The 25,359-nt window shown below is 31.8% G+C and overlaps 1 protein-coding gene and 1 long non-coding RNA gene across 7 annotated transcripts in view; one reads left to right on the top strand and one right to left on the bottom strand.

The window, feature by feature from the left end:
• PDS5B (PDS5 cohesin associated factor B) overlaps positions 1–25,359 on the bottom strand; it is a 210,854-nt gene that overhangs the window by 103,183 nt on the left and 82,312 nt on the right. For all 6 annotated transcript variants that reach the window (XM_031960714.1, XM_031960713.1, XM_031960715.1 and 3 more), the window contains 5 exons: positions 18,904–19,019; positions 14,914–15,008; positions 8,739–8,884; positions 2,279–2,430; positions 806–919 (listed from right to left, as the gene is read on the bottom strand). In XM_031960714.1, coding sequence (XP_031816574.1) covers positions 806–919; positions 2,279–2,430; positions 8,739–8,884; positions 14,914–15,008; positions 18,904–19,019 — 623 coding nt within the window. The remainder of the gene's footprint in view (positions 1–805; positions 920–2,278; positions 2,431–8,738; positions 8,885–14,913; positions 15,009–18,903; positions 19,020–25,359) is intronic.
• On the top strand, positions 5,499–23,406 carry LOC100914030. Its single transcript, XR_147686.3, has 3 exons — positions 5,499–5,667; positions 22,194–22,287; positions 23,043–23,406. It is a non-coding gene; the product is annotated as an uncharacterized LOC100914030 (long non-coding RNA).

Consider the following 25,359-nt stretch of genomic DNA (forward strand, 5'->3'; position numbering starts at 1 on the left):
ACTGGTCAAAAACCTCCAGTGGCTCTGGATAAAATATAAATTCCTCTTATTTGACTTTTAAGCATTTCACATCTGGATCTAACTTATAATTCCAGATTGATTTTGTACGTTTAACAGTTTATTCTATATATCTGGAATGAATGTTCTCCATCCTGATCTCCAGGTCTTAGAATCTCTATCTCCATTTAAAGGTTTAGCTCAGAAGCCACTTTCTATAAAAAGTCTTTCTTGATTCTCTCAACTGTTGGTTAGCAGGTCAACCTCCTCTTACCTCAAAATTGCCTTGAATAAATTTTGCGTTCACTTACCCATGCATATATTGTCTCTATGCACACTAGGTCATAAATTTCTTAAGGGTAAGGATTGTTTTAACTTTTTGCATATCTAGCACAGGTCCTGATACATAGTTAACACTGAGTTTATAACAACCACAAAAACAAAAACACAAAATAGTGCATTTATATAGAACTTGAGGGTTTGCAAAGTGAGAAGTTCAAACTTGAAGGTTTACAAACAAGATCTATTTCATTTGATGCTTACTACAGCCTTGAGAAGTAAGTACTAAGATTCCCATTTTGCAACTTGTCCAGGGTCACAAAGCTATTAAGTGTCTGAGACTAAATTTCAATTCTGCTGTTCCAGACTTTAAGCTTGAGGTACTATTCTGGGTACTACTTAGCAACCTATAAAACACTTGTATAACTGAATTTGAATATTCTAACTAAAATATTTTTGTTCTTTATATTACTGTTACCAAATGTGATTATACTGCAAAAGATGAAAACTAAAGTCATTGGAAACCTACTTCACAGCATTTAAGTCCAATGTAGCATACAGGTAATATAAACATTTCATTCGTTCTGTAGTTTCCAAATTGTGAGGAACCATGTATTGAGCAAAGATGCGTTCAACAAGCAACCTGTAAGGGAATGTTGAGAAAAAAATGTTTACTGACAAAAAAAGCACTGGTCATGTAAGTTTGAACATGGTATTTTTAAAAGATAGTAGAAATTATAAATTAGATAATTAAATAAGTTAAAAATAAATACAAAAGAATTATGAAGGTTATTTCACACTCATTTCTATCATGGGTAAAATTTGGTCAATAGGTTAAAAAAATGCTATAGAAAGTAAGTAAATTAGTATGTAGTGGCATCAGAAGTCTAAAATACATACATACATACATACATATACATATATATATATATATACTTGAAATTTTTTACAGAAATATATTAAAAACTGCAAAGCTTGCTAAGGAAACAACAAATAAATTGCAAACCATAAGCGGTACTTTTCTGCATGTCAGAAGATTGATAACTAAGAAAGGTCCTCACTTCAAAATTAAAGAAAGGTCAACTGTTTCAGTTAAAAGTAATAAAGTGGCTAACAATCTCTTTGACTATTATTACTTTGTCACTATAATCAAATGACTGAATTTGTCATTAGTACAGCTTAACCTTGATTTTGAAGACAAATTCATAATAGGTTGCTATGTTTTCTTATTAAGTGTTTAAAGATCAAAGAATTATTTTTCTCTTCTAAAATCCTTATTAAAAAAAAAAAAAACTTTAACCAACCCCCCCAAATAATAATAATAATTTAAAAGCTTAGAGACTAAGTAAATGCTTGCTTCCAAAAATTATTCTACTAAAAAATGAGGTACACTTTTATTTTTAAAAAATAAACAGAAAAACTCACACCCTGCCCTTAAGTGATTTGTAGAGAAATCAATCATTGTCATGGAGAAGACACTACAGAAATTACAGTAATGTCACAAGGGTCTATCAGCAATGACCTTTGTTCTATATTAATGTGAGAGTGGGAAAGTTTCAATTGTAGGATCAGAGAGACAAAACAGCCCACAGAGATTTTGTTAGCTACAGATACTTTTTCAAATTATTTCCTTAACACTGAAACAATCAGCCAATGGTTAGGCAATCCAAGATTCTGAAGGCAGGGTGTAAAGAGGAGATATTATGATTATAGTTTTGAAGTCAAATACTAAATCTGAACAGTATCTGATAGATAGAAAAGTTCTCATTCTTCTCTGCAGGTCTCTAGTACCTATAAGACCATCATGGGATTTTATGAATGTAAAGAAGAGCATGATTACTATACAGAACAGGAATACGCGTCCAGTCTCAGATTATAATTAGATACCTTTTAAATAGTTTAAATTAGTTGAATTCCTTATTCCGTTCCTTCATACATTTGTTAGGTTCTGATTCTAAAAGTCTTCTATTAATGAATCAATGCTCCAATGGTTTAAACCTACCGGTCATCAATACTGTTTTGATAATATATATGTAGTAATTTGTCCTTGATCCATGAAATTTGTTTTGCAGCTTCCTTTCCAGCCTCTGATTGCAACGAATATTTCTTGTAAATTTGGGCAAGTCCCATCATGGCTTCTTTTCTTACTCGCCACTTAAAAAAGAATATAGTGTTATTTTTAAAATGTCATTTTTATTAAATAAGTTCAGAAGAGGTCATACTACACATGAAATTACTAAATAACCAATTATACTTATGAATATACTCTTTAAGAAAACATGACCATATGAAAAGTTTGTCATAAATTTATATCTGATTTTTAATATTTTCATGGAAGAAGCTTTTAAGTTTAATACCTACCATGATTTAAAGATGCAAATATTAAAAATACAAATAATCAAATAAAAATAGAACTGCTTAGCAAACTCATGTACCATAATCTTTTTATTTTCCTAACAATTAAAAGTACCTCAAGTACAAAGGAGTAAGCCGTTAATACTTCAAAAAAATCTGTAATTTCAATAATGTAAATAATTCGCTACCAATGTATCACAAGTCCTGGGAAATAGCTTAAATGCATTTCTACTCACAGAAAAATATTGTCACCTAGTAGCTAATTTTTCTTTTGATTTTCAGCACAATGTCTTGCATACAATAAGCACTTAATATTTTAGAAATTGAACTGAAATAAAATCATAAATTTTCTGGATTATATTTTATATCACTTTTTATGCTCAAGTTATTATTGGTAGTATGTTATTATCTATTATATCCACTAAGCAGGTTTTCATTGTCTTTTGGCAAATCAGACTTTGGGTCTTTAAAGATTGTAGTATTTTCCATGACATATCCATAAAGCAATAAAAAATGCTGGTGTTTAAAAAATTAATGTCTTTCACAGAGAAACCTAAGACTAATAAAGAGTTATGGAATTCCCCAATTACAATACAGGCTGTGCTCTTCTTCGTAATCACTGCTGATCATCATTACCTGTCCAAAGCAGTGATCAAAATGTTCCACCATATTATTTTTGGGTTTTTTTATTACAACTTTTTTTAAATTGTGAACTTAGCAAACAACATTTTTAAACTTTTTTTTTTATTCTGAATTTAAAATAAAGCAAACATTTCTATAACAAAGTTGAAGAGAAACAGGATTGCACCTGAATATGCAGATTCAACTTGTTCTTCCTTTCAAATACACAAAGTTATAGTGTAACTTTTTTTCTCTCTCCCTTTCCTTCTACCCCTTACCCCTAGAGATGGTTACCATTAGACACAAATGTGTGTGTGTGTGTGTGTGTGTGTGTGAATTCTTTGGATACAAACTGCATCTTCATTCATGGGATTCATTCATTGCCATTAACTTGTATTTTTTTTTCAGAATGATGTGGTTGCTCAAAGTTGTTCTTAAAACTGTATAGGTATATGAGATTATCTTATCTTGGTTCTGGGTTCTGCTCATTTTGTTCTTCATTATTTTGTGCAAGTCTCTCCATGTTTTTCTAAAATCACCACGCTCATCAATTCTTATAATTGACAAGCATTTACCACATTTGTTCAGTCATTTGCCAGTTAACAGATATTCCCACAATTTCTAGTTCTTTGTAACCACAAATAAAGCTGCTACAAATATTTTAGAATATATTGGGTTTTTTTTCTTTTTCCCTTAATCATTTCCGGAAACAGACCTAATAGTGTCAGAAGTCACTGGGTCAAAAGTCAAAGTATAACAACTCTTTGGGCATAATTCCAAATCACTTTCCAAAAGATCTGATCAGTTCAGATCCACCAACAATGAATTTAAAAAATCCGGAATTTTTACATATTCCCTCTAACATTTGTCACTTTCCAGTTCTAGCATTTTAGCTAATCTGCCAGGTATAAAATGCTATCTCAAAGTTTTTTTCATTTGCATTTTTCTAATCAATAATGATTTAGGGCCCTTTTTCATATGACCATAAATTGTTTTGATTTTTTTCCTCAGAAAAGTGCCTTTTCTATTCTTTGACTATTTATCAGGGAACCACCATATTCTCACAATAGCCATTTGCATATGAGCTTGTATTCTAAATTTATTCTGACACTGGCTATTCTCCAATAAGAAGGTTATGTATTTCTTAGCTAGGGTAATTTGTATGTTGTTTTGGCATCTTTGAGTCATTGCATGAAATATTTATAGGAAATGATAAGAATCTCTGTTGTTTTTTTTTTAACCCAGTTTCTAATTTTCAGTACCAAAAGATTTTTTTTAATACTTAATACTCAAACTAATGAAATATTTCAGTCATCCCATTTAGTATTGAATTTGACATTTCTTTTAACAAGTTAAGTGATGTGATTATAGTAATCTAGTAGCAGCTAAGTGATATTGTAGAAAGAACACTAAAGATGGGATCAAGGATCAAAAAGATTTGAGTTCAAATATAACCATAGACAATTAGCAGACATGTGATCCTGGGCAAGTCACTCAATCTCTGGCTGTCTCATTTTCTTAATCTGTAAAATGGGTATAATAACAAGTTGTAAGAATCAAATAAGATAATATTTGCAAAGTGTTTTGCAAACTTTACAACATTATGTAAAAGCTATTTATTATCATCATCAAGTCAAATGATTTTGATAACATCTATATTAGGAACCAGAATCTCAAATTCATTCTTTTTTATCTTGTTCAGAGCTTATCATGTTCAGTGTCTTCTAATTCTCTCTTTGTGATAGATATATAGCACTGAAGTAATCTACAAGTTTTACTCTTCTTGAATTTAATATTAAGCCATAGTTTCTAACAAAATTTTCAACTACTTTTCTGAACAAAATCATGATGAAGTCAACAAATAGCAATTTATAAAACTTGGTTTGAAAGATTCTTCTCAAGTTCTTCATTGAATTTGTCAAGACAATTGGGATTAAATGACTTACCCAGGGTCACACAGCTATAGTGTTAAATGCCTGAGACTGGATTTGAGTTCAGGAACCATCTAGCTGCCCCACATAACCTATTAATTATCTTTACAATGATCTTTTTGCTTAGGATTATCAGAAGGATATATATATATATATATATATATATCTTAAAAAATCATTTAAACTGCCTAATAGGCTGCTCAGGACTATACATATATACATATCTTAGAAAATCATTTAAACTGCTGCTCCTCCTTCAGGGGAATTACTACTCTAGATGACAGTTTTGAGAGCTTGTCTAAAGCAAGACTGGTGGTATGAGAGATGCTAATTGCAGAATTTTTGCATCTATCTGACTGTTGATGGCAGTTGGTTGGCAGTTGATCCTTGGTAATGAAAAAGATGGGTACCCTCTCCACAACGATTTCTTCTTTCAATAATGACTTTGGAGACTGGACTGGAAATTATGTCTGGAGGTTTAAGAGTGAGTACACTATTTCCAAGGCTCTCAGGGTTTATGGTCCTGGTGGTACCCTCATCAGGTTCTGAGGAAAGATGGTAATGAGGGTGGTGGTGGTGATCATATTAATTTGACTTGTGAAGGGAAGAAGAGGCATTTCAAAGATTTGAGATCTGACCCATGTTCTGCCATATAGTAATACTAAACAAATAATAAACAGAAGTTACAGGGAAAGTTAAAAGGATACTGGATCAGGACTATATTCAAACATCTTACCTCAGACACCAATTTGTTGGAGACTCATATCCTGTGTATAAAACTGAGGAAATACATGTACTATTCACCTTGAAGCTATACTTTAACATAATTTGTTAATCCTTAAAACATTTATCTAGCTGTGTAACCTTGAACAATTTAACCTCTCTGAGATTTATTTTCCACATCTGCAAAATTATAAAAATAAAACAGGAACAGAGCTAGCAGGTCTCCTTGACCTTCAAATTTTTACATTCTATGATGTAAAAAAATCTCCATTTTGTACCCTGTACAAATGTTCGTCTTTCCCTCCCTTTTCTTTTCTTCTGCAACCTGTTTTTGTCCTTTTGATCTTATCTTTCCATGGCAACTGCTCTTTCTAAACTCGATGGTATCTCATTAGTTAACAAATTCAATATTCTAATTTTCCTTGACTTCTCTGCAACTTTAGACACCACTGAAGGCTGTTCTCCTTTAAACTCTCTTTTACATTTTCAGACACCACTTTCAGTTCTCCTCCTAGCTATATGACTACTCCTCAATTCCTTTACTGAATCCTCATCTAGATCAGCCCCCATAGGTATTCTTCAGGGTTCTATCTTGAGCTGTCTTCTCTTCTCTCATCAGTTCCCATAGATTTAATCACTATCTTTCCCACTGATGATTGTCATCTTTCCTACTCTAATCTCAATAATGCCTTTCCAACTCCCTTTCACACATCTCACACATATGTTCAAAACAGAAGTTATTTCCCCCCCCCTAAACTCTAACTTCCATATTCTTACTGTTGAGGACAATACTATCTTCCTAGTCCTCCAGTCCTGAAATCTAGGAGCCATGCTGGATTCCTCAATCTCTCTCATACCCCTATATACCTCCTACTGCGAAGACTTCTTGATTTTTCCTTTGCAACATCTCTTGAATATGCCCTATTCTCTCCTGTGACACTGTCACCATTCTAATGCAGGTCTTTATTATTTCATATCTGAACTACTGTCTAATAGTCTGCTAGTGGGTTGATTGCCCTAAAACAGGATCTTTCATGTCCATACACACACATACACACACTCCTATACCCCAACTCAATTTCCAGTAGCTTCCTATTACCTACAATATCAAATACAAAATGCTCTGTTTGGCATTCAAAGCTCTTAATACTCGAATCCTATATTACCCTAGAAGTCTTCTTAAAACTTATTTTTCAACTCATATTTTTTGATTTAGTGATACTATTCTCCTTGAACAAGTCATTCCAAATCTCCTTTCCTCCTATATGTTCTGTACACAGCTTGCTCCATTTGTGTATGTATATACACACACGTGTCAGTGTACATTTCCATACTGTCTTACCCATTAGATTGTAAACTCCTTTACATGAAGCACTGTAATTGACATACTGTAGGTACTTAATAAATTGTTTATTGATTGATCTGGCTAAAATGTGTGGTGGAGACACTGATGGTTGAAATTAATAACTGAAGAGTCAGTTTGGAGAATTTCTTTGGATTTCATTTAATGTTGATATTTCTGTCCCATATTTTAAACAAAAACTTGGCAACTAGAAAATTGTCATATAATGGTTCTGGTACATTTCCAAAGAAGATTATGTACTAATATTTCAAAACTACTTAATACATACAGCTAAAGATACTGAATAAATTTGAAACATTTACCTGCTGTTCCCTAATTTTCCTTGCCTATATTGAATAGATCACTAAATGCAATGATTCACCAAATAAATTTAATAACTGATGAGAAATCCACATTACTTAGAAGGCTCATTTGGAAGCAACTACATGCCAGCATTAGAGTCAGTAAGTCAACTAAGCATTTACTGAGTGCTTATTATGTGGTAGACAATGAACTAAGTGCTTGATGAATTAGAGAGATAATTCAGTGCTACATTAACACACGCTTATTACAGGGACAAAAGTTCCAGGCTGAAGAAAGTAAAACTAGAACTAGTCATATGTTGCTCTAAGAGAACTAGGTTGTTTTTTTTTTAAACACATGGTCACAATATCACAAACAATACTCCACTAAAATAAACACTGATCACATTGAATTAACATTAATATTGGCACCTATATCTTGACGGGAGACAGAAAAAAGAATAAGAGATGTAACAAAGCATGAGTTTCAAAGGATCTCTAAAAATCAATATTTAAAATCATAAAAATTATGGTCACCACATGAAGTAAAAGCCCAGGAATGAGAGAGAAGGGTTTAAGTTCTTGAATTTACCTCTACTATAAGAATCTCATTTCTAAATTTAACAATGAGACAATAATTATTTGGGGCAACAAAAGTGCCATTAGAAATTCAACAGAGAGGCAGTATTATTACGAGTAGAAAAGAAGACCTGCTTTAAACCTAGGAAGTTCTATCTTTCTTTCTTTTTTTTTTTTGGCTGAAGCAATAGGGGTCAAGTGGCTTGCCCAGGGACACACAGCTAGGAAGTGTTAAGTGTCTGAGGCCAGATTTGAATTCAGGTGCTCTTGACCTCAGGAATGGTGCACTATCCACTGCACCAACAAGCTGCCAGAAGTCCTATCTTTGACATAAACAGTACTGTGTGACCATCAGCAAGTGATTTCCTATCTCCATACTACAAGCAACTACCAAAACTAAAAATTAACAGAAGACTTTGTACAAGTTTTGTAGGTCTGCAAGTTTCTTCAACATGAATTCTCTATACCAGCTATTTCCCCAGTAAATGTGCTACCAAGTCTATCAAGAGAGGAAGAAAATATGAAATATTCAAATATGGAACATTTAGCATATTTAAATATGAAATATTTAGCAGCTCAAACTACAAATAATCACTCATGCCTACTTACCCGTTTGTCTAATGTTCGTTCTCGCACAAAATTAAGTAAGTGATCATTAACAAGTAGAATATCTTTTTTAGCTGCTGTAACTATAGATACAATAACATCATGTCTAATGGCTTCTTCAGGATCATGTGATCTCACTTTAAGATATTCTGAAAGAAAAAAATTTCTATAATGAAAATTTTTTAAGCTTAAACCAATTAAATAACTCATATAAGTAATGAAAACATAACTAAAAAAGAAAAAGGAATTAGTAAAGTTTAACAAAAACTATGTCACCAGGATCTGAAAAAAAAAAACTGTTTATTTATATTAGTTTAACACAAATAAGTGATAGATTTTTTTAACCATTATTTCTTTGACTTATGCTACTGCATATAAAAGGGAGAAGAAGAAACAGAATATATGTATGTATATGTATGTATATATATATATATATATCACTCACACACACACACACACATACATACACATATGTTGGTAGGTAAAAAGTTAGAGTGTATTATAATGTAAAAACAAATCTGTTCTTTCAGAGAAAGATCAGAATGTTTCCTTTATGATCCCTTAAATTATATACAGTTTTGTTAAAGGGTTGATATTTAGGAGAACATATAGTGAATGAATCTTTAGCTAGCTCTGCCATTTACTTGTTGAGTAATTTTGCTCGTTATTTAACTCATCTAGCCTCAGTTTCCTCATCTGTATAATTAAAGGATTGTATTAAATAATCTCTAAAAACCATTTCAGCTTTTAAGTCTAGAAGCCTAACACTGAAATATGAAGTAAAGAGACCAATATAATTAAAGTATTAAAATCTCTCTCAGATAGCAGAATGTTAGGATATATCAACAAAACAGAAAGTATTCATCAAATAATTAATCACTAACAGATAGCTTATCTACAGCAAACACTTTTTTCATCGAGGTCTTCTTGACTGAGAAAATGTCTCTATTTTAAAAATTTGTAATTTAACCAACATCTCCATTGATACTGATTTCCTACATTAGCAAGTAATCTTCCAGAAGTGCCACAGTTCGAAAATTGATCAACCTACCACTAAATGTTCATGAGCCTCTTTGGACTGCCAAAAAAAACCTTATTACTAAATCTTTTGTTGTTGGAAAAGAAAGAAAGAAGATGGAGAGGAGAACAGAGAAGCAGGGGAAAGTGAGAGAGGAAAGAAGAGAGGAAGAGAGATGGAAAAAGGAGAGGGAGAAAAAGAGAAAGAGAGACAGAGGAGAGTAAGATAAGGCATTTGAAGAATAAAATTTTTACTTTTTTAGCAACAGAGATGAATCACACAATAGGGTTTCTGCATACATAAAGATCCATTATTAGCATACATATCTATGTTCATCTCTTTTTCTAAATTGGTCTAAGTGGAATATATAGAATATGAAGACAAAATGAAAAGCAACCTATACCCTCAAGAGGACTACAAAACACACACACACACACACACACACACACACACACACACACACACACACTCTGTGAGGAGGGAAAAATTTTTAAAGCTAGGGAAATAAGGAAAAGCTTTTCAAAGAAAGTGGCATTATAAATTAAAGGTAATTAGGAATTCTAAAAGGCAAAAATGAAGAGGAAATAAATTCCAAGAGAAGTAGGCTAATACAAAAACAAGGAGACAAAAAATGGAATGTTGAATTCAGGAAACAAAAAGACTGGCTTGGGTTGCTAAAGTTTATTGATTTAGAGAATAACATGGTCAGACCTGACCTTTAGAAAGACTATGTTGGGAAACAGTATAGAGGACTATATGTAGACTATAAGCAAGGTATCCAACCAAGAGGCTGTTCTAATCCTTCAAGTGAGAAACAGTGCACATGTAAACTAAGATGAGGGCCATGTGGGAAAAAGGTACAATTCAGAAATATCATGGAAATTCAAGTGATTAGATTTAGCAATTAATTCAACATAGTAGATAGAGATGATGATATAGAGATAGATGAATCAAGGTTAATGCTAAGGCTGCAAATCTAGATGATAGGAAATAAGGTAAAGGAAAAGAGTTCAAGAAAATGGGAGAAGAGTTTTGTTTATTACTATTTTGTTTAGTACTATTTATATAGCACTTTTAACATTTGCAAAGTGATTTACAAATAAAATCTCATTTTATTCTTATAACCATCCTAGGAATGGATGCTATTTTGATCTTCTATGATCTATTATGATCTTTTAAAGATAAACTTAGGCAGACAGAAATTAAGTGACTTGATCAGTCACACAGAGCTAGTAATTGTTTTGATTAGATTAGAACTCCAGAATCAAATTTTAGCTCCTATACAACCAACTGCTATAATATTTGAGACATCCTCAATTTGCTGTTGTTCACTATTGCTTCAATAGTTTTTCAATCATGTCTGATTCTTTATGACCCCACCATTTGAGGGTTTTATTGGCAAGGCTACTGTAGTGGGTTTGCCATTACCTTCTCTATCTCATTTGGTAAGGAACTGAAGTAAATAGGGCTAATTGAACAGGGTCATATTGCTAATAAGTGTCTGAGGCCAGATTTGAAATCAGGAAGATGAGTCTACTTGACTACAACACCTAACTGTCCCAAGACATCCAAAAAGAAATATGAAAAAGGGTTGGGATTTGGGAAAAGAAACTAAAGCTATTACTTGTAACTGATACTTGTAAAGAAACCATTTAACCATGAATGAAAGCTGATAAAAATCAATAAAAGGAACAGAAAACAAAGAAAAAAGAGAAGGACCCAGGACAGGTCCTGAGGGGGACACTAATGGTTAGGCGGTAGGTAGGATATGGATAATGTAGTGGTTTCTGAAAACAAATTGAGAAGTATAAGAGGAAAAGACCTAAAATGAGATGTTTCTTAATGTAAGATCCAAAAGAATGGAAAGACAAAAAAGATTTGAGAGGAGTAAGTATAAGTTTTTCAGACAAAGACCAAGATATAGTACCATTTTACTGTGGCTCCCAATATCCTCTGACAGCAGAAGGTCTCATTAGTTAGTTCTCCCTTAAGCATTAAGAAGAAAAAAAAATTAGACCTAGTATTAGAGGTCCTAGCTTTAATTGAGAAATCCTGTTAACAAAAAAAAATCTGTTTTTTGATCTCTAGACCTAATTGGAATCTGGTCAAGCAATGGCCTTATTCAGTATTAGATGACTCTAGGCTGAGACTATAGGGCAACTGTTTGAGGGTGTGAAATAAAGAGAAAGCAGGAAAAGAAGAGGCCTCTCAACTAGTCCTTGAGTAGAGCTAAGAAACCCAATGTATAACACTTAGGTTTTCCTAAACCTAGCTATATATTTAAGCCATGTTTACTCTCTGGCTCAAGAATACCATACTGTCCTTTAAATCTTTACCTTCTGAGACTTCCTTATATTATTTTCTTCTGAATACAAATACTGTGCACTTTACATTGTAATGTAATATATATTACAATATACAATATACAAACAGTATCTAATCCTAGCATATAAAGGAGATGTAAATAGAAATAATTAGCCACTCCTATGACTAGGAAAGCACACACTCATATAAACCTATCAAAATCATTTGATTCATCAAATTTTAACTCAAATACTACTCCTCCATGATCTCATGCGTCTCCAAGTGGTCTTTTCTTCCTCAATATTTCTGGTTATAAAGTTATTATTGTATATATTATACTGACCAAGTGGAACATAAGCACTTCTTGAAGGAAGAGATTGTTGTGTTTCTAAATTTTATATTCTAAATGCCTATAACACTACACTGCATACACAAATAATTTAATAAATGTCTGAAATAAACTAGCAAATCAACAAACATTTATTAAATGATTACTATGTACTAGGCACTGAAGGAATACACAAAAAAGTAAAAGCATTATTCCTGCTTTCGAGTAATTCATTTTCTAATAGGAAAACATCAATAACAATGACATAATCTTGAAGGCACTATTGGATAGGATTGAGGCAAGAGGCTAGAGAAACGTTTCCTGAAAAAGATAAGATTTAAGCAGTCTGGAAGGAATCCAAGAAGTCCAAGAGACAGAGGTAAAGTAGGAGACTATACTAGGCAAAGGAGTCAAAGTATCAGTGCAAAGATGCAGAGACAAGAGAGCATCAGCTGCTAGGAAAAGCAAATGGATCAGCAGAGCTGTAGTGTAGAGTGAAGAACAGTAAAAAAAATAAAAAACTAAGAAGAGTAGAAGGCATAAGTCATAGATAAAGATATTCATGAGTATGAAAGTAGATGAGCTGTGGATGATAGCTAGACCAAAGATATGATCATTATCTGTGTATCTGATATGGAATGGAAAAGCAAGGCTTGAGAAGAGAATAGAATGAGAACAGAAGGAGAATGACCTGATGCCTGAAAGATGATACCCATTAGAATTGAATTGATAGAAAGAATACCCAATAGAAGTGAATTGAAAAGCTGTCCATGAAAACCAAAAGAGAACTGAAAAATCTGTCAACTCAATACAATTATCAAATCCCAAAGCACTACAAAACTTAGAGGTAGACATAATCCTAAGAGATCATCTTTTAATCGAATCCCTTCATTACTTTATAGAGGAAGATACTGAAACCCTAAAAGATTAATTTATAACAACCCATAGACTTCAATCTATTCTAGACCATCATAAAGATTATCGAAAAAGGCACTCTCCAAAACCAACAAAATCTCCAAAGAGGCCTAGAATGATGTCCCTTGGGCAGAGGTCAGAGGGCAACAGGAAAAAAATACTACCATGGAAGCATTCTTAAGACTGTTAATAACTTCATAGATCACTAATAATAGTGAACATGTATGTAGTGTCTTAAAGTTTACAAAATGTTTTACATATAGAACCAAAGTACTTTAAAAGTAATTCCCCCAAAGTACCTTTCCTGCAAAATTTTCCTGTTCTGACATCTCCTCAAAAATTATCTTATTAGGCAATTTCCTATTTGACTCTCTATCCTCAGTGACTAACACAATTGTTGTGCATATATTAGGTATTATTAAAGGTTTGTAAAATTCAGTTTTGTTAAATAAGTGAAATGCTCAATGGATAAAGCTATTAAATAGTAATGAAAAATCTCAATATTCCTATGAAAGTCATTTTAAACTGTTCTGAAGTCAAATATAAAGTAGGCTTCCTTATCTCTTAAGAATGCTAAGTTTCTAAAAGTATTAATCAGTCACTGACACTAGCTAACTGGGTACCAACAATGAAAAAGTGGGTTCTTAGAAGAAAATGTTAAGTCCCATGAAAAAAAGTTTTAATAGTTATTTTCATAGACATAAAAGCATTTTTACTGAAGGCTTAAGACAGAAATGATAACCTATATGCAAAGTTACTTTAAACATTTTAGCTTCAGCTATATTTGGGAACAAAATGACCTTTAATTTTAACTTTCCTAAATGTCCTAAAATATTTCCCCCATTAAAGTTCACTTCAAAAACCACAATGATAAATAACATCATTTAATTAATCTATAAACTTCTTTTACTACTTGAACTATATAAAGCACATTAGCAGTTCAGAATTTCTACATTCCAACAAAGGAGTTAGGATCTATAATTGTTTACCTTTAAACATTGTTTTCTAAAAACTGTCACTTTATAAAGTGAAATCCTCATGGGAAAACCAACAATTCAGTGTTAAATCTACTTAAGACCCCAGAAATCCTAAATCCCCTAGAAATTTAGAATTGCCCCAAGATTAAGAGATATATTCCCTCCAAAGAGTCCTAGTTTTATCAGATATCTTCTACATTACATTGTAGAGTTACAGATTTTAGCATGCTAAGGCGGCCAGGTAGGTGATATAGTAGATTGAATGCAAAGAATGGAGCAGGAAGACTCAATGTTCTAAGTTCAAATGTGGTCTCAGACACTTACCAGTTGTATGATCCTGGGAAAGCCATTTAAACTTGTTTGCGTCATTTTCCTCATCTATTAAGTGAGCTGAAGAGGGAAATGCCAAGCCACTCCAGAATCTTTACTAAGAAAACCCAAATGGGTTTCTTCAAGAGTCAGACAACTGAAAACAACTCACTATCAAAGGAGGCAAGCCTCATCAATGATGAACAAATATGGCTATCAATACAGGTGAAAAAGCAATTTATCTGTTGAAAAAATCTCCAATGTAGCATATAAAATGAATAATTAATCATCTTTTTTAAAAATTTCTTTTAAAAAATTCCTTAATACCTGTTAAATCCTTTGCCAAATCAGGATGGTTCATAAGGCAATGGCTGGCAAATTTCACACATTCAAGCCGTATAGGTACATGAATATCATTAAACCTATTTAAAATATAAAAAGAAAAAAACATTATGTTTAAAATACAAAAATAAGGAGTAAAGCGTGAACTCAATTCTTACTCCAAAGATTTATTTCATTTAAGAAAAAGACATTTTGAAAGCTGGATTAGAACTACTTGTTTCTATTTTCTTATACTACAAAATCCTAAAAAATGTTGTCAAGTCATTGATTTTGTGTGTATCTGAATGCTGCATAAAAATAATAAAAATTATTCAAATAAATTTTTTTTTTACATGGCCAGGGAAACATTTTAGAGAAGTATTCATTTAAAGAAAGGTGATTTCTTTTTTTTGAAAGTAGTCGTGTAGAATACTGAGATAACATGATTAAGTTGATTTAAAAATAAAACTCTATGATGACAACTTTATTAAGAATGTGCTGGAATGTAGCAGTATAGTACAATGGAAAGAAAATTGAAATTTAAGAAATGGTTTTCAGTTCCATTTCTGCCAACTCCTCTAGGTTATAGTGAATTTAATCAAGTCCCTTGAAGTCTCTTATCTTGTTTCCTTAGCAAAGTGTTTTGCAAAACATCAAGAACTATTTCATAAATGGACATTACTACTATTAATCCAATTTAATGTTAATGAGATAGCTAATTTTCTTCAGGGTCATTAAGTTCCTAATAATCTGAAAAAAAATTTAGAAATATAAAAAACCCTAAAAATTTACATTTTCATCAATACTCAATAATTTCAAAAATCTTAATTTTGAGAGAAAGAATCCCTGAAACCTTTTCATAATATTCCCTCCATTTTGAAGGGAGGGAAAGGGGGGATGGAGAGAGTCTAAATAAGTGATTTCAGCAGTAGGAGGAATTGCTCCTTTAGAAATTCCTTCCACAGATGAAAATTAGCATAACTCGTTTTTAACATTCTTAAAGAATGGCTGGAGCACTGAGCAGTTTAATAAGAGTAGCCAGTATTCATACAGATCATATGAAACTAGCTCTTCCTGATTTCAAGATTCTTTACTGAGAAACAATGCTTCAAAATCCTATATATATACACAAGTATGAAAATAAAAGTCAAAGTTAACCAGATGAATATTATAAATAAGAAAAAAAATTGTCTGAATGTGCCAAATTTAACCATTAATGTTTATTTACATCAAATAATCTTAATTATGGAATTAAGCACACAATAAATGGAAGTTTCAAAATTGGATTCTAGTTCATAGCCCCGTACAAGTCTCAATAAAGCTTAATAAATGAAATCTGACGTTACATTCCTCTTAATACTTTAGTTTTCCAGATTTACAAGATGAAAATAAAAATATCTACCACATACATCACAATTTAGCAAGATAATCATAAAGAATCTATAGTTCTTGTGTACAAATAATTAATTTCTAGATTAAAATTTAAAATGTAATTTAATGAAAAATTTTCTCTTAAGAGCCTTTTAAAGTAATTATTAATTAATTATTAATGTAATTAATAGTCTCCAAGAACTAGAATTAAAAACTAATTGTAATTAAAAAGCATTACTTAGTTTCAAAATATTAACTAAAGTGTTTAAAATTTTAATTTTCTCATGTAAATCACTTAATTTTATTTCAAGATTATAACTGGTTCAGAGACTTTGTAAATCACTGAGATCAACCCCTTCATAAAAGGAAGTGTGTGTGTGTGTGTGTGTGTGTGTGTGTGTATACACACATGAACATTGGTTATTTCTTCAAGTTCACATAAACAGCAAGCGCAATCAAATTCAAAACATTTTATATTACAGACCAATTTTTAATAACCAAATTCATGAGTTAAAATCTTAGCACTGAAAAAATAGATAACAATTCAAATTTAAGATATCAGTTATAATTTAGTCCAAAAGTTTATATTGTGAACACTAAAATATATACATATTCTTGAATCAAAACGTTCATTTAAATAATGGCTACAACAAAGAACCTAAATATTTTGGTAAATATTTCAATAAAATATATTTTGATATTCAAGCTCTAAATTTTAAAATTCATATAATTCTTTTAAAAAAACAAAGTATTCTAAAAATCAAAAACTATAAACATCCATGTGTGAATTATTCATGCATCCTCTGAAACTGAGCTACTTCCATTCTCAAAAATCCCATTAGGCCCTCATATAGAACACTTGATCTGGACTAATAGATGCTCTTTCTGCATTTCAAAGACAAAGAAGTAACTGCAAGATTTTTTGTTTCTATTAGTCTTGGTAACCAAATGAATTAAGAAATTGCCTAAATTAGGTACTGAGTAAATGAAATAAATATGGTACTACTAGGAGGGTAATGGAATACACTAGAAATACAAGAAATATAGAAAGCCTCAAAAATAATAGAAAACTGAAAAAAAAAAAAAAACAGTAGAAAGCTGAAAAAAACAAAAACAAAGAACACAGTGGACAGAAAAGTAAGAGTAAGAATGAATAGACAGAATCTAGAATATTAATGAGAATAAATGAAAACTTACAATTTTTTGCACAAAAATTTGTTATTTACTTCACAAAGTAAACTCAATCGTTTGAATTACAATTTATTATTATTTCTTTTGGTTCAGACCCCTGGGTTTTGGGGTTTTTTTATGCCAAACATGGTAGGAATATATGTTAAATACAATATATGCATACATATTTGTGCAATTATTTTGTTGCACAAGAAAAATCAAATCAAACAGGGAAAAAATGAGAAAGAAAATGAAAACAAACAAACAAAAAAAAAAACCACAACAAAAAGAGTGAAGATACTATGTTGTGAATCATACTCAGTCCCTACACTCTTCTCTCTGAATGTAGATGGCTCTCTTCATCACAAGATCATTGAAAATGGTCTGAATCATCTCATTGTTGAAGAGACAAAACCATTTTTTAAGAGTTAACTAAGAATGAAACCAATCAATTTCAGAAAGTCATTCTCCTTTTTGTTGTTTTTTTTTAAAGTAATATTGCAATACCTGTCACTTAATTATCTTTATACTTAATTTCAAAGTCAACTGCATGAATCATATCACATTTAGATATCATCACTAATCACAACAATGAAATATATTAAAATGAAATATTCAATATAGGAATGTCAGAAAAAAACTATTTGTCAATGATATACTAAATATTCAAAAAATACTTGAGTAGATTCTAAGTGTGAAGAGCAGGGGGGAAAATCTAACCTTGTCATCTAATCAGCTGACAAAAAAAAATTTTTTTTTAAATTTCTTATTTTATATATTTTCTTGAAATAGAAATTTATTATTATGTATTTTGAATTCTCCTCAGTGTTCTGCTGGACATGTGACAATGTTATTTTTTATTTTAATTTTTTTTCTATCCTGTTCTTTCTTATTTTGCATTTAGTTCAATATAAAAATTTAAAATAATCTTATGAATATTTTTTTATCATAGCTTTTTATTGACAAAACATATGCATGGATAATTTTTCAACCTTGTCCTTTGCAATCATTTCTGTTCCAACTGTTCCCTTCCCTTCCTCCACCCTGCCTCCTCTAGATGGCAGGCAATCTGATACATGTTAAATGTGTTAAAGTATATCTTAAATACAATATATGTGTACATATCTGTACAGTTCTCTTATTGCCCGAGAAAAATCAGATTCAGAAAGATAAAAATAACCTGGGAAGAAAAACAAAAATCTGGTAATAAATTTTACCAATGAAATCAAATTGGGAGAAGAAAAGACGGAAAGGCACATGTACAAGAATGGCTAATTATTATAAGTTCTGAAAAAAATCACATATGAGATTACTGATCATCATTATTTATGTCATGTTACATATGAAGAATTCAGACTTAATTTTTGATCTTGTTTAAAATGAAAGATTTTGTGTGAAATATCAGTAGACTTCAACATTTTCTCTTAAAGAAAGGGAAATAAAAACAGCACATACCTTCCCAAATAGCACTGCCAAAGTGGTTTATTTTGAGATGCCAATTCTGAATCCTTTGCCCCAAACATTTTTGCTAGCAGTTTAACAACTTGCAGCCGTTCTTCATTGTCATTGCTCTGGAAAATAAATTGTCAAAAATATGTGAGAAATAGCATGTTTACAATCAATATATGCATCAGAAACACAAAAGTTTGTATTAGAGTAAGCTTCACAATAAAATGGGGTAAAGAATCTAACTTAACTAAAATAAAACAACTGATTAAGGAATGGATTATACCTTCAAAGAAATGATAAAGTAGCCACCAAGCAACTTCATTTTAAAATGAACATCATTAAGAATGGACACCAAGAACATACTTTTCTACCACATACAATAAAATTTACAATACATTTCAAAATTGCAAAAAAGTCTAAAATTATACATTAAACTAGAAAATCTTTTCTCAGTATAAGTATTCCCTAATCCAACTGTATTTTTTAGAAATTACATAGAATAAGACTATTGAATATACAATAAAAAAATTACATACAATATTACCCATAAGAATAATTAACAATCCTGGATCTATATGACCATAGATTTTCTATGACATTCAAAAAGAAAAAAATTCTGAAACCAAATTAATCTTAATTAAAAATATAAGCAAATGCCACATTGTGTTGCTTCAGGGTGATTACAATGAAGTCAAAACAGAAATAGCACATAAATTTTTTTCCCCAATAAACGAAAGTTACGTATTTTGTTTTATGAAATAATGATGAAAGCAAGATACTTCATCTCTTTTAGATTTCAATACAATTCTATTTATTTGTCAAGTACACTTTATGATATTACTTCAACACTGGGCTATTAAAAAATTAAAATATTGCTCACATTAAATTTTTTAAAGAGTAATCACAAAATAGCCAATTCTATTTTTATTGAAAATAGTTCTGATAAGGTTTTTTGTTTCATGAAACTCTTGACGATTTATATGGATAAGATAAATGGAATATTGCTGTTCTATAAAAAATAAGGAACAAGCTGATTTTAGAAAGGTCTGGAAAGATTTACACGAACTGATGCTAAGTGAAATAAGCAAAAGCAGGAATACATTGTACACAATAACAGCAAGAATGTGTGATGATCAACTATGGTTGATCTTCCTTGATTCTTCTCAGTGGTTCAATGATCTAAAGTAATCCCTATAGACGTTGGACAGAAAATGCCATCTGCATCCAGAAGAAAAGGGAGACAGCATGTGTCACATTCAATGTTCACTTCTTTTTATCTGTTGGTTTTCCCTTTTGCTATGATTTTTCTTTCCAACATGATTCACAAAGCAATGTGTATTAAAAATATTTAATATTATCTATCTTTCTTGATCTAAGACTATAATTCTATTATCATTATGATAAAAAGGACCTCCATATCAATATTTGAAATTAGGATTGTCTGATTTCCACACTGGTTGTTATAAACTTTTATCATAAAATAGGTTCATCACTTTGTTTGCTATTTATACTTCAAAGAGGACCAATAATATCATGAGAGTGTTGTCTTGACTTTGTTAGGAGCTATTAAACTTTTCTTTTAAGTTTCTATATTTTCTAGAAACACTGAACCCAAAGCAAGCAGAAGACGACCTTGACTGTATCAAGAATGGAGCTCCCCCCCTGAGCTGACAATTTGTTACTGCTTCCCAAGCTTGATTCTCTCTGTGTTCTTGGGAGGTAAACCAGGTACTAGCCAACTGTGCTAGGCTGAGATAATGCTTGTGTAGCTGGAGTTGGCTGGAGTCCTGCCTTGTTCTATCTTCCTTCTATCTTCAGTCTAGTAGTTCCCAAGGGGAACTATTACCATCATTTTGTTCCTCCTTGTGGAAGGTGGTCTTGTCTTTTTTTTCTACCTTTGCTGCACCTTGTCTCCCTGCCATTCCATGCCCTTTTCTGGTATCCCTTACTCCCTTTCTTTTGCTATGAGGACTGGGAACTATTTGCTTTACTCTGATTTCCACCTACGAATTTATTCCTCTTGTACTACAAAATCAAAATTTTCCGGTAAGTTTCCTGAAGGTGTGATTTTCCAGTTGACAACTTGCAAGTGAATTGGATTTAAGTGAGTCAGGGCTGTGCAAAGTCATCAGCCTCACTCTCCTCCAGAGACATCAAGAGTCCAATGGCAAGGAGGACAACTGTTGATGGCCCCAAATCAGTAGGAGACCTTGGCCTTTTCAAGCTAAGTTCTTTCTCAGATTTCAGTTTGTCTAAAGCAAACTCCCCATTAATGATTCAAGGCTAGGTAAGATTTGAGGCAAAAGATGATCTACTTTGCCTTCTCAGAACAATCAAGTCAGGACTAGAAAATCCTCAAGGTTTCTGGCCAGGACAGAAATCACTTTTTATTTACACTCTGAGCTATCAAAACCCAAATAATAAACGGGTGAGATTTGAGGTGGTTATCACCTAAAGACAGGTCTGGGGTGCTATGGTGCATCCCTGGCTCTAAAGCCAGGAAGACCTTGGTTTAAATCCTCCCTGAGACAATAATCTAATAATAGCTATGTAACACAAGGCAAGTTACTTGATCTTTGCTTTAATTTCCTCAACTATAAAATGGAGATAATAGTACTACTTATATGTCACAGGAATGTTGAAGGGGGGAATCAAATAAGATATTTGTAGAGCTTTTAGCATATTAAGTGCTTAAATAAATATTTATCCTTTTCCTTTCAGAAGTTTTATGTTTCTAACTAGTTTCTTGGCTTTAGAATCCTAAAATCATATTTTGTCTTGTCTTTTTGAGATTAAGACAACATTAAAAGCACAGGATTCTAGATTATCTTTTCTCAATTTTTAAAATTTTAGGAATAGATTGGGAAGTTTCCCAATATTAGAGAACGTTAGCTTGCACACATACCCCAATATCTCATTTGCAGATGGCATTTAGAAAAATACTCCTTTGGTAGTCTGATAAAGCATTAGATCTGTAAACTAACTTTGACAGTTTTGTCATTTTCAAGATATTGGCACAAGTCACAAATGCTAAATATCCCTTCCCCTATTTAAGCTGTTCTTCACTTCTTTAAAGATTATTTTGCAACTGACCTATATTGAGTGTGTTTTGGTAAAACTCTCAAATATTTGATGCATCATGCTGTTTAAATGAGATTATTGTTTTATTTTGTTTCTGTTATTGTCTTGCATATTGTTGTTATTATATGGCAATACTTTTTATTTTTGTGGGCTTATTTTGGAGCCTGAAAAATTGCTGGTTACTGATTAATTCAATTTCTTTACACATTCTCTAGAATTTCCAAGCAAACCACCATGTCATCTTCAAACAGAGAGGAGAAAATGACTAATTGTGGAGTAACAAACCAGATGAATACAGAGAATCTTGAGGTATGGATGAACTGATGCAAAGTGAAGGATGCAGAACCAAGAAAACAATATACACAATAACTACAAGAATATAAACAATAAATATTTATCCCTAAATAATCTAAAGTGGATGTAGCAAATTAGAACAAGCTTGGCCCCAAAAAACAGAAATGACAAGATCTTTAAGTATAAATATTGTTTATATTGTTTATAATGTAAAATTATCCTGATGTACTGATGATCTTTACTGAAATTTTTCTTCTCTTCCTCTCTTTCTAAAATAAATTTTAAAAAATAGAGGATGACTTTCTGGAAGGGGGTGGAAAAGAAAAAAAAATTACTAGGAAATCTAGGTTACACAAAAACAAAAGTTATTACTAAGATTTTTCTTTTTATTTTTTAAGAGGAGAGTTGAAGAGAGATAGAAAGATTTAAGTTCATCCTCATTTCAGCTTAACCCTAGATGAGTTTGTTACCCTATGCAAAACACTTAACCACTCAGCGACAGAGGCAATTCTTTATGACTATAAACTGGATAAAAACTATCAATTTATATAGGTAAAGAAAATTTCTTCACCGACAGTTCTTTACACCAATGAAATTGTAAGTCCTGACAAAAAATAATAATAATAAAAGTTAGAGAAACAAATGACTATTATAAACTACAGATAGCTTTTTTGCAATCTCTCCCAGTTCCTAACAGAATGCTCTGCACACAAAAAGTGCTTAATATGTTTGGTAAATTGAACTGGTTAATTTTTTTTTTTTTTTTAAAGAATGGGAGAATCATATTAAGGACAAAGAACAGAAGACCGCCAAAATATTTTACATTCTCTATGAGAAAGAAAAAAAAAAATCTCTTAACTAGATTCCATGTAGAAAAAAAGTTCTGAAAATATTTTTAAACCACAACAGGAAGAATATGTGAAGAACAAGCAAAACTGTTTAAAGGCAGGAGACTTGGAGCATCAATACAAAGAAATATTAAAGCCTACAAGTTTTCCTTGAAGTACAAAGAAAAGGTTATTTTATTTAAATAGTGATGATAGCCAAGAGCTATTTCCTTACGTAGCATTCTAATTTCTCTATCATTTTCTTAAATTCATATAATTTTTCCTTTTTTAACTAATTAAAGCAGACTTTTTTTTTTATGGAGTTATTTCAATTGTGTCTGACTTGTCATGACATCATTTGGAGTTTCTTAGCAAAGATACTGGAGTGGACTGCCATTTCCTTTTCCACCTCATATTACAGATGAAGAAACTTGAGGCAAAAAGGGTTAAGTGGTTTGCTCAGGATCATATAGATAGTACATGTATGAGATTATATTTGAACTTTGTTCTTTCTGACTCCAGGCCTACTGTCTTATCCACTGCACCACTTAACAAGGTAGAGAGGTGGTATTTAAGAAATGTTAAGTGAGGCATATATGCTACATGAACACTGTATTGATATTTTTGCTAAATGACATGTTTAAAATAAAAATTCATTCATTTTTATTATTTAAATAATACTGGTCTTAGGAGACTGAGGTTCAAGTTCTCTAAAACTAATTTTAATGTCCTGAGCAAGTTAACATCTTTGAGGTTCTCTTCCTTAACCTATTAAATAAACATTTTCAAACTTCACAATGTGCATTACTAAAGTACCTGTATCTATGAAAATTATCAATTCAGTCTCCAATAATGAGGGTTTTAATCAGAAAAATACAACAACAGACTTACTCAAGAAATGGTGTATCCAGAAAGGCCTGGAGTGACTTAGATGAACTGATGCTGAGTGAAAGGAGCAGGACAAGGAGATCATTATATACTTCAACAACAAAACTATATGATGATCAATTCTTTTTTTTTTTTGTTTTGTTTTTGTTTTTTTTTTGATCCTGCCCATATCTTTTATTTTATTTTTATTTTTTTTTATTTAATAGCCTTTTATTTACAGGATATATACATGGGTAACTTTACAGCATTAACAATTGCCAAACCTCTTGTTCCAATTTTTCACCTCTTACCCCCACCCCCTCCCCTAGATGGCAGGATGACCAGTAGATGTTAAATATATTAAAATATAAATTAGATACACAATAAGTATACATGACCAAAACGTTATTTTGCTGTACAAAAAGAATCAGACTCTGAAATATTGTACAATTAGCTTGTGAAGGAAATCAAAAATGCAGGTGTGCATAAATATAGGGATTGGGAATTCAATGTAATGGTTTTTAGTCATCTCCCAGAGTTCTTTTTCTGGGTATAGCTAGTTCAGTTCATTACTGCTCCATTAGAAATGATTTGGTTGATCTCGTTGCTGAGGATGGCCAGGTCCATCAGAACTGGTCATCATATAGTATTGTTGTTGAAGTATATAATGATCTCCTGGTCCTGCTCATTTCACTCAGCATCAGTTCGTGTAAGTCTCTCCAGGCCCTTTCTGAAATCATCCTGTTGGTCATTTCTTACAGAACAGTAATATTCCATAATTTTCATATACCACAATTTATTCAGCCATTCTCCAACTGATGGACATCCATTCAGTTTCCAGTTTCTAGCCACTACAAAAAGGGCTGCCACAAACATTCGTGCACATACAGGTCCCTTTCCCTTCTTTGAGATCTTTTTGGGATATAAGCCCAGTAGTAACACTGCTGGATCAAAGGGTATGCACAGTTTGATAACTTTTTTGAGCATAGATACAAACTACTCTCCAAAATGGTTGGATTCGTTCACAACTCCACCAACAATGAATCAATGTCCCAGTTTTCCCACATCCCCTCCAACAATCATATGATGATCAATTCTGATGGACGTGGCCCTCTTCAACAATGAGATGAACCAAATCGGTTCCAATAGAGCAGTAATGAATTGAACCAGCTAGACCCAGCGAAAGAACTCTGGGAGATGATTATGAACCACCACAGATAATTTCCAATCCCTCTATTTTTGTCCACCTGCATTTTTGATCTCCTTCACAGGCTAATTGCACACTATTTCAAAGTCTGATTCTTTTTGTACAGCAAAATAATTGTTTGGACCTGTATACATATATTGTATTTAACATATTTAACATGTATTGGTCCGCCTCCATCTGGGGGAA

Source organism: Sarcophilus harrisii, chromosome 3 (assembly GCF_902635505.1).
Source record: "Sarcophilus harrisii chromosome 3, mSarHar1.11, whole genome shotgun sequence".
NCBI lineage: Eukaryota > Metazoa > Chordata > Mammalia > Dasyuromorphia > Dasyuridae > Sarcophilus > Sarcophilus harrisii.